General features: G+C 46.4%; 1 protein-coding gene across 1 annotated transcript; it reads right to left on the reverse strand.

Annotated features, from left to right (window-relative positions):
• Positions 1 to 7,666: 7,666 nt before the first annotated feature.
• LOC132588566 (feather keratin 4-like) lies at positions 7,667 to 8,199 on the reverse strand. The gene has a single exon (XM_060261001.1). The coding sequence runs from the start codon at positions 8,183 to 8,185 to the stop codon at positions 7,667 to 7,669; it is 519 nt and encodes a 172-aa protein (XP_060116984.1). The 5' UTR covers positions 8,186 to 8,199.
• Between the last annotated feature and the right edge of the window lie 2,428 nt (positions 8,200 to 10,627).

Genomic DNA, 10,627 nt, shown 5'->3' on the forward strand with positions numbered 1-10,627 from the left:
ATAAAAAAGGCCAACACCATGCTGGGAATTATCAGGAAGGGAATTGAAAACAAATCAGCCAGTATCATAATACCCCTGTATAAATTGATGGTGCATTCTCATTTGGAGTACTGTGTGCAGTTCTGGTTGCCACACCTCAAAAAGGATATTATAGCATTGGAGGAAGTCCAGAAAAGGGCAACTAGAACGATTAAAGGGCTGGAGCACTTTCCCTATGAAGAAAGGTTGAAACGCTTGGGACTCTTTAGCTTGGAGAAACGTCGACTGCGGGGTGACATGATAGAGGTTTACAAGATAATGCATGGGATGGAGAAGGCAGAGAAAGAAGTCCTTTTCTCCCTTTCTCACAATACAAGAACTCGTGGGCATTCGATGAAATTGCTGAGCAGACAGGTTAAAACGGAAAAAAGGAAGTACTTCTTCACCCAAAGGGTGATTAACATGTGGAATTCACTGCCACAGGAGGTGGTGGCGGACACAAGCATAGCCACCTTCAAGAGGGGTTTAGATAGAAATATGGAGCAGAGGTCCATCAGTGGCTATTAGCCACAGTGTGTGTGTGTGTGTGTGTATTGGCCACTGTGTGACACAGAGTGTTGGACCGGATGGGCCATTGGCCTGATTCAACATGGCTTCTCTTATGTTCTTATGTTCTTAAAACCTCATGCGGTAAGTTAGGCTGAGAAAGACAGACTTCCCCCTACAGCCACCCACAGAGTTTCATAGCAGACTGGAGACTTAAGCTGGATTCTCTGAGATCACAGTCTGGCTTTCTAGACTGTGATAGATAGTTTGCTTCCATCCCAACAGTGTTGACAACACACTATACAGAAGTGATCCTTTTGCTTTAATAAAAAGGTAAAGGTAGTCCCTTGTGCAAGCACCAGTCGTTTCCAACTCTGGGATGACATCGCATCATGACATTTTCTTGGCAGACTTTTTACGGGGTGGTTTGCCATTGCTTTCCCCAGTCATTTACACTTTCCCCCCAGCAAGCTGGGGACTCGTTTTACTGTCCTCGGAAGGATGGAAGGCTGAGTCAACCTTGAGCTGGCTACCTGAACCCAGTTTATGCCAGGATTGAACTCAGGTTGTGAGCAGAGCTTGGACTGCAGTATATGGACATATGAAGCTGCCTTATACTGAATCAGACCCTGGGTCCATCAAAGTCAGTATTGTCTACTCAGACTGGCAGTGGCTCTCCAGAGTCTCAAGCTGAGGTTTTTCATACCTATTTGACTGGACCTTTTTTTGGAGATGCCAGGGATTGAACCTGGGACCTTCTGCTTCCCAAGCAGATGCTCTACCACTGAGCCACCATCCCTCCACCGTCCAATACTGCAGCTTCCCACCCTGTGCCACGGGGGCTGTAATACACTGTGTTCTATCCTATGTTAAAATAATTACTTCTCTGTGTTAATTGCTGCTCTGCTTCTGTAATGATCATGCCTGTGCTTCTTGAGCCTAATGTGATTTCTGTTCTTTCCTGTGTTTTCAGATCAATCTCCGTCACTCAAACATGACTTTTTGTGGACCGAGCTGTGCCATTCCATTCTGCGCCATTCCGTCTTGTGCCTCCTCGCTAGTTGTTGGTCTTGGATCAGCGGGTCTCTGCTACTGTGGCCTCCCTGGCCCTGCCTATGGCCCCGTTGGAGGCCCACCACCTCAGACAGTCTTGGCACCTTGCCAGGGGTTATCCCTTCCTGCATCAACCAGATCCCTCCAGCAGAGATCATGATTCAGCCGCCTGCTGTCATCGTGACCCTCCCAGGGCCCATCCTCTCTGCTAGCTGCGAGCCTGTATCTGTGGGGGGCAACCCTCCGTGTGCTGTTCCCGGTGGATATGGGAGAGGTCTCTATGGGCCTGGAATCCTTGGGAGCTGTTCAAAGCCCAAAGGAAGTATCATTCTTGGGTGCAAAGGAAGTATCTGTTTACTCCCTTGCTAAAATGTTATGAATGGCCTACAGTTAAAACAGAGGGACGTCTAAAGAACCATGGTGGAACCATCTGGCCTGGTTCTAGATCTGTTGGAAATGAAGGCAGCAATTGAAATCATACCATTCCTCAAAGTCAGGCTTGGCTATATCTTCTATGGATCCCTTTCTAAGGTTAAAAGATCATATTTTAAAATATACATATATATCAACCAGCACATTTCCTCTCTTCATTCAATGAATTTTGTATGTTTTTGTTTGAGTAATGCGATTGAGGCTATTGCACACATACGCTTACCCTGTACCCCCTATCGGGATGAGAGATGTCAAATACTTATCCCATTACTCTCTAAATGAAGATGAAGAAGAAGAAGAAGATATTGGATTTATATCCCGCCCTCCACTCCGAAGAGTCTCAGAGCGGCTCACAATCTCCTTTACCTTCCTTCCCCACAACAGACACCCTGTGAGGTGGGTGGGGCTGGAGAGGGCTCTCACGGCAGCTGCCCTTTCAAGGACAACCTCTGCCAGAGCTCTGGCTGACCCAAGGCCATGCCAGCAGGTGCAAGTGGAGGAGTGGGGAATCAAACCCAGTTCTCCCAGATAAGAGTCCGCACACTTAACCACTACACCAAACTGGCTCTCAAACCTTGCAAGACTATATTGACTTCAGACCTGAAATATCGCAGACGTTCTTGTTACGGGATAGCCAGAAACGAGTAACACGTGCGGTAGCAAAAATTCTGTGTATTAGCTCTTAGGAAAAGGAACTGTGTGATGAAGGGAAATGTAATTGATTTAGAACTTTTTTTAGGTACCTTTACAAACCTGTTTTCTACTTGCTTCAAACTGGCTGGTCCTTGGACTGTAATAAAGAACTGATTGATTGAATTGATTATGGGTTGTTGTTGTTGGTTTTTTGGCTTTGTTCTCTTTAAAACTGCTTTACAGAAAATTGTCAACAGAGATACTTTTGTTTTCATTCCTAATAAAGCTCACTTAGCATCATAAAGTTGATTTTTTTTTAGTTTTTAAGTGTACAAACATTCAAATCACCACTGCATCAAACAGTGGTGCTTTGAGATTAGGGCTACCAAGGTCCCACTGGGGGCAGGGGATCCCCCGGTTTGGGGGGGCCCAACCTGCCAGCAAGGATTCCAGGCTGCTGGGGGGGGGGATTCTCACCCCAAAGAGCCCCATCGTTGAGCAACCCTAATCAAGATTCTGCTTCCAACTAAGTACCCCTAGAAACCACACGTATGTAAAGAATTTTGGAGGAAGCTTCCAATGCTTACGGAGAAGGCAAGGTGTTAGATGTGGCACTGAATTATTCTTTTTACTCCAGTGATATTCCACAACTAATGCTTGCCTGCTACTTCAGAAATTAGCAATTTGTGTAATAGTTGTTAATATTTAGTGTTTTGTATTGCTTCATTGGTATAAGATGCATCTAGGCCTAAATCAGGGATAATGTGAACCCATACTACATCACTCGCTCATCTCCATGGGCTTTCTTGATAACCTGTTTCTGCCACCCCAAGGGTTGTTTCCTCTTTATCTGGGGGAATTAGTGAAGGAAACAAAACTAGCAAATTCTTCACCAAAGTTTACAGGGATTTTTCACTTAAAGAAACTCTCAGAAATATACCAGGCTGCGGCTTAACCAAGAAAGATTCTTCTTCTTCATTGAAAGAAGAAAATATCAATAACTTGCACACATGCAGAATCAAAAGCACATGGTAAAAGCACACACACACACAAACTAACAGAAATACAGGAAGGGGTGGTGTCTTGGGCCAGCCAAGACAACAGTCAAGACTCCTCAGGAGAAGCAGAACCTCAGGAAATGAACTCTGAGCCAGCAGAAAATGGCAAGCAAGAAGATGAGATGCAGGCTTGTCAGAATTCATAGCCTACAGCTGATGCTGCAGAGACACCAGCACTTCCCAGCTCTGTTCCAACAGAGAAAACACAGGTGGTCATTACCAGTCCTCCTGTTTTGCCCACATCCTTTGAACTCCAGAAATAAAGGTTAGAATAGAGCTCCAGGAAAGAAGACAAAGTACACATCTCCTGGCCCAATGCCAACTGCTTGCTGATGATGAGTAGCTGCAGGGTTACTCCCAAGCTGCTGGCTGCCAATAAAACCTTCCAGCAGAAGTCCATAAATGCCAGTCAAGGGAGACTGCTTGATGTGGAAGCAAGAAGTCTTCAATCTATTGACTCAGCAGTCACAGCTGTGAACTCTGGTGTGTTCCTGTGACCCTTGGATCTGCTCTTGACTCTGACTCTGAAATCTTCCTTCCTACACTTGTGAATGATCTTGGACTGTTGGACTTTGCTTCCTGTATAACAGTCTGAAATGGACTCTGCTTTCTTGGTAAATGACCTTCTGAGCGTTGACTCTGGAATTCAGCTCAGACTGACCCTAGCTTCGAACAAGTGGGAATAAAAGGAGGGATTGATGGGATTAGCTGGAAGTGAAACAGTGGGCGTTTTCCCACAGAGCTTACCTCGGAGCGACGTCCCTCTTCACCGCGCAGCGTCTGCGCGGATTTCCCACCAACTGCTCCACATAACCAGGAAGAGCCGCGGCTTTTGTGTCGCTAATGTAAACTGGTTTTTAGCGGTTTACATCTGCGACACAAAAGGTCCATCACTTCCTGGTTATGCGGAGCAGTTGGTGGGAAATCCGCGCAGATGCTGCGCGGTGAAGAGGGACGTCGCTCCGAGGTAAGCTCTGTGGGAAAACGCCCAGTGTGTTGGGAAATGCTGGGCGGTGTTCCCAGGAGTTGACAAAGTCCTGGGAGAATACATGATATTGTGTAGGGGTGTAGCTAATGTTTGTTTGATGACCTTCTGTTGTTGGAAGGGGAAGCTGTCCAGGATGGCTGAAAGGTGTTAAGTGGTTTCACAATTATGGAAACGAATCAGGAAAGGTCAGCCAGGTGGGGAAATACTTAGTTTAAGGTGAAACAATGTCTTTTCCTGGAGACCTATAATTGCCAGTGTGCACGGATTTAAGGTGGGGAGAGGGCTGTTCGCAGTCATGACTTTTGACGTTACACCTTCCAAAATCATTGCCCAGACATGTCTCCGGCTTGTGCTTGTTGGCATTCATTTTATGGGAACCTGATCCATTTTGGCTCTAGTTACAAACTGGGTAGTGCCCAGAACATGTGATTTTGTGGTACTTATTAGAGTGAAGGGTGTTTGGTCTTTCTCTCACTAGGTGCCAAGCTATCTCTTCAGCAGCAGGAGGAGTCTGGGGCCTAACATTCCCATTTCTTAGCGGTCTTGGCTATACTATTTCTTGGACAATCTCCTGTTTCTCACGGGCACGGGAACCCAAGATTGTCAACTTTCCATTCCCATTTTGTGTCATAAACCTGACATTTTCAATGTCACTCAGATGTATTCTTATCATTGAAGAGTGGGGGATCAAACTCGGCTCTCCCAGATTAGAGTCCGCACACTTAACCACTACACCAAATTGGCTCTCAATCCATCTCATCTTGGGTCTTTCCAATCCATCTCAGATTGGATCTTCGTTTTTTTCCTGCTGCCTTCAACTTTTCCTAACATGATTGTCTTTCCCAGTGACTCTTGTCTTCTCATGATGTGACCAAATAATGACAGACTCGGTTTAGTCACCTTAGCTTTTTGGGAGAGTTCAGCCTTGGTATGATCTAAAGCCCACTTATTTGTCTTTTTGGAAGTTCACAGTATCCATAACACTCTCATAAGAATGTAAGAGAAGCCATGTTGGATCAGGCCAATGGCCTCCAGTCCAACACTCTGTGTCACACAATGGCCAAAAAACCAGGCGCCATCAGGAGGTCCATCAGTGAGGTCTGGACACTAGAAGCCCTCCCACTGTGCCCCCCGAAGCACCAAGAATACCCCAGACAGAGAGTACCAGCAATACGCTGTGGCTAATAGCCACTGATGGACCTCTGTTCCATATGTTTATCCAATCCCCTCCATATGTTTATCCAGCTCTCCATAAAGCTCTCCTCAAATGAGTCAACTTTTAGTTCAATAATAGAGTCCTTTGGTTTGAATCAAAGATACATTCTTTATTTAAACTTCAGGTTGCTCACGTAACATTGACTTTGAGAAGACTAAAGAATCAAGGAATGCAAGAGGCTACATAGGGTATCATAAAAGTTACAAACACACACTATTGGAATTTGGGGTTCAAAGGGCACAACCGTATTTCTCCTCTACCTAGTAATAGCTGTCCCACACCACCCTGTGACTAGATAAGAACTGGGAAATGCCGGAGATGGAACGGGGGAGTTGTGGCACAGAGACAGAGTCAGGCAATTCCATTATGTAAACACTTCTTGCCGGATGGCTGTATGGATGTGAGAAAAGGGTTGCAGGGAATGGAGAATACCCAGGGCTCTTACTTGATTGCACTGTAACCATCTTAACAGGAAATTAACCATGCTTGACAGTCAGCCTTTTGATATTAAATTTTCTTTAAATATTAGCATGTGTAATGAGTGATGCTGTAGATTAACTAAGTTTTAATAAACTAGTCAAACCTATGCTGTGGTCTCATGTCTTCATTTGGTTTGCCAATGAAAAAAGGGACACTCTTTATTTGAGGGACTCTTTTTGGGGGGCAATCTTCATTTGGAGTGCGGATGCAAATAGGGACACCCTTTTAAACAAATGAACAGTCAAAATGGAACATAAGAACATAAGAGAAGCCATGTTGGATCAGGCCAACGGCCCATCCAGTCCAACACTCTGTGTCACACAGTGGCAAAAAAATTTATATATACACACACACTGTGGCTAATAGCCACTGATGGACCTGTGCTCCATATTTTTATCTAAACCCCTCTTGAAGGTGGCTATACTTGTGGCCGTCACCACCTCCTGTGGCAGTGAATTCCACATGAATTCCACATATTAATCACCCGTTGGGTGAAGAAGTACTTCCTTTTATCCGTTTTAACCTGTCTGCTCAGCAATTTCATCGAATGCCCAACATGGTTGAAGATACAATCCTGTCCTGGATAAACTATCTGCTCGAGAGACAGTCTGGTGTATTGGTGAAGTGTGTGGACTCTTATCTGGGAAAACCGGGTTTGATTCCCCACTCCTCCGCTTGCACCTGCTGGAAAGACCTTGGGTCAGCCGTAGCTCTGACAGAGGTTGTCCTTGAAAGGGCAGCTGCTGTGAGAACCTTCTCCAGCCCCACCCACCTCACAGGGTGTCTGTTGTGGGGGAAGAAGATAAAGGAGATTGTAGCCACTCTAAGACTCTGAAATTCAGAGTGGAGGGTGGGATATAAACCCAATAACTTCTTCTTCTTCTGGTAAGACTTTATTTGTGGTGCTGTTAAGCTTAAAGCAAAACCAGAATAGCAAGATCTTGATTAAAAGGAAGCTTTATTCAGAAAGCAAACAAAGGACATGAGTTGAACAGTATGGCAAAGAATGGCTTAAAAGAAGACAAAAAGCAACACAACATTGACTTTCAGACACGAACAGCTTCCTCACGAGGAAAGAGAGAAAGAGAGGGAGATGGATTTATAGAGTAGTCAAAATATTTCAATTTTAGAAGGGATACATGAAAGCTACGTCTGGGACTGGCTCACAGAGATGCTGGCAGGACCGCCTGCCTCTGTCGATTGGAGCTGGGATGTTCAGCAGATCTATAGCCAGAGTCGTCTGTTATGCCGTGGATTTCTTGACCGTTCTTCTTTGACTTTTCAATTGCAGGGGGAGCAGCTGCCTCTGCGCCCCACGATGAGGCTCCCTCTGCGACCCCAGGAGCTCCCCAAACGGCCTCCATAACTACCTCCTAGAGAACCAAAGCCAACTCCAGAAACCACTCTGCCAGGACCACCATAACTAACAGCACATGGAGTGTTGCCTCCCACAGCCACTGGTTCCCCGGTAGCAGAGAGGATGGGTCCTGGGAGGGTCATGACCACGGGAGGTGGCTGGATCACGACTTCTGCGGGTGGGATCTGGTTGATGCAGGAAGGGTTGACGCCGGAGAGAACGCCCAGGCTAGCGGAGGGTACCCCGATGTTATTGCCAAAACTTGCTGATCCAAAGCCGACGGCTGGAGCAGAGGCTATGGAGGGGACTGCAAAGGATGGAGACCCAGCTCCGACTAATGCGCCAGAGTGGAGGCCACCATAGCCGAGACCTGCAGATCCAAAGCCAACGGCTGGAGCGGAGGCACAAGAGGGAACTGCAAAGGATGGTCCACAGTAAGCCATGTCTGATTTGTGCAGGTGAGTCTGCAAGAACATAAGAAAGAACAGAAATATTATTATACATATGAAGAGGCTCTGTGTGTTTTACACACAGAACATGTTAATCGGGACATAGGAAGAGCAGTGGTTCATTTAGTCCAGGATTCTGTCTCACACAGCAGCCAACCAATTCCTCTGGAGGGCCAACAACAGGGCAGAGAAGTCAAGGCTTTCCCCTAAGAAGAACATCAGAAGAGCCCTGCTGGATCAGACCAGTGAGGGTCCATCTAGTCCAGCCTCCTGTCTCAGACAATGGCCAGCCAGTTCCTCTGGAGGACTAAGAACAGGGCAGAGAGGCCAAGGCCTTCCCCTAAGAAGAACATCAGAAGAGCCCTGCTGGATCAGACCAGGGAGGGTCCATCTGGTCCAGCCTCCAGTCTCACACAGTGGACAGCCAGTTCCTCTGGAGGGCCAACAACAGGGCAGAGAGGCTGAGGCCTTCCCCTGAGAAGAACCTCAGAAGAGCCCTGCTGGATAAGACCAGGGAGGGTCCATCTAGTCCAGCCTCCTGTCTCACACAGTGGACAGCCAGTTCCTCTGGAGGGCCAACAACAGGGCAGAGAGGCCGAGGCCTTCCCCAGAGAAGAACATCAGAAGAGCCCTGCTGGGTCAGACCAGGGAGGGTCCATCTAGTCCAGACTCCTGTCTCACATGGGGTCCAACCATTTAATCTGGAAGGCCAACAACAGGGCACAGAAGCTGAGGCCTTCCCCTGATGTTACCCTCTGACTCTGGGATTCAAAGTCTTAGTGCTTCTAAATGTGGAGGTTCCCCTCAGTCACCATGGTTCTCCCCAATACAGGATGAGGGGGGGGGGGAGAAATGTAGCCCAGCCAAACAAAGAGATCCCACCATATTAGGAGCACTGGTACTCTCAAGTAATGTACATGGAAGCTGTATAAAAATAATTTTAAATGTGTATGTCCATCCATTTCCTAGCCTGTCTCATCCTAGGAATTTGCAATGGAAGCTAAAGTTCTCTCTTTGCGGCATCCGCAAGTCATCAGAAAAGGAAGCTAGGGGCTTTAAATTTGGTCCCCATCTTCTGGATGGTAATTGGAGGGGAAATGGTAAAAATGGAAAGAATCAGGACATCTTGGCTCACTTTATGTACAGTAAGAACATAAGAGAAGCCACGTTGGATCAGGCCAATGGCCCATCCAGTCCAACACTCTGTGTCGCACAGTGGCCAACATAAGAGAAGCCATGTTGGATCAGGCCAAAGGCCCATCCAGTCCAACACTCTGTGTCACACAATGGTCAAAAAACCCAAGTGCCATCAGGAGGTCCACCAGTGGGGCCAGGACACTAGAAGCCCTCCCACGGTTGTCCCCCCACCTCCAAGCACCAAGTATACAGAGCATCACTGCTCCAGACAGAGTTCCATCAATATCCTGTGGCTAACAGCCACTGATGGACCTCTGGACCTCTGATGCACTTTTGCTCCATATGTTTCTCCAATCCCCTCTTGAAGCTGGCTATGCTTGTAGCTGCCACCACCTCCTGTGGCAGTGAATTCCACATGTTAATCACCCTTTGGGTGAAGAAGGACTTCCTTTTATCCGTTCTAACCCGACTGCTCAGCAATTTCATGGAGTGCCCAGTTGTAAAAGTGGGAGATCTCCAGGCCCCACATGGAGGCTGGCAACCCTGAGAACTGGTTTAAATGTCTAATGTAAATGAGTCTAAAAGGCTTGATAATGATGAGGAAACCCATAGCAAATCAATCAACTAGTTTGTCTAGTGGAAGAGCCAGCCCTCAATTCTAATGAGTTTGATCTGGGGATTAATCCCATAGAGATATTTTCCAGGAAAGAGCACGAATGTAACAAATATTGGTTCTGGCATAGAAAATCTGTCTGCACAATCTTATTTCAGTAGCTACAGTCGGACCCGGCTTTAGCCAAACTTACCTGATTCTCGGAGAAGTCAAAGGCAAGAGAGCAAGCGGGATGAAGCTAAGCAACCGGAGAGGTGTGAGAGCTTTTATACTGTCTTCGCGGCGTTCTTTTTGATGCAGAGATTCCTTTCCAGCCACAAGATCAGAATTAGTCACCTTCAAAATGCGGTGGTTGAACCATACACGAAATTAATTTTGTCACTTCAAAGCCGTTTACACAAGGAATGATGCCGTCATCAGTTTGCTGTAATGACTGAAGTCAAATTTGTTTCCCAAATAATTTTCTGCTGCAGTTTTTTTTTACTGAGTAAACACAATCCCCCAAAATGCAATCCCCGTTTCACTTAGAGCAATTTCCTTCTTTGTAAAGATGACGGATGCCTATGGAATTCTTCCCTGCTGGATTTATCCATTGAAGCGGCCACATCAAAAGTACATGACCATCAGTTTTAGAGGTTCTACGGTTATCATGAGAGAATCTGTTATTCTTTTCTTTCCTTTGTTGT

Source organism: Heteronotia binoei, chromosome 1 (assembly GCF_032191835.1).
Source record: "Heteronotia binoei isolate CCM8104 ecotype False Entrance Well chromosome 1, APGP_CSIRO_Hbin_v1, whole genome shotgun sequence".
Taxonomy (NCBI): Eukaryota; Metazoa; Chordata; class Lepidosauria; order Squamata; family Gekkonidae; genus Heteronotia; species Heteronotia binoei.

Coding starts and splice junctions, on each gene's coding strand:
- LOC132588566 (XM_060261001.1), bottom strand. CDS start 8,185: ATGGCTTACTGTGGACCATCCTTTGCAGTTCCCTCTTGTGCCTCCGCT.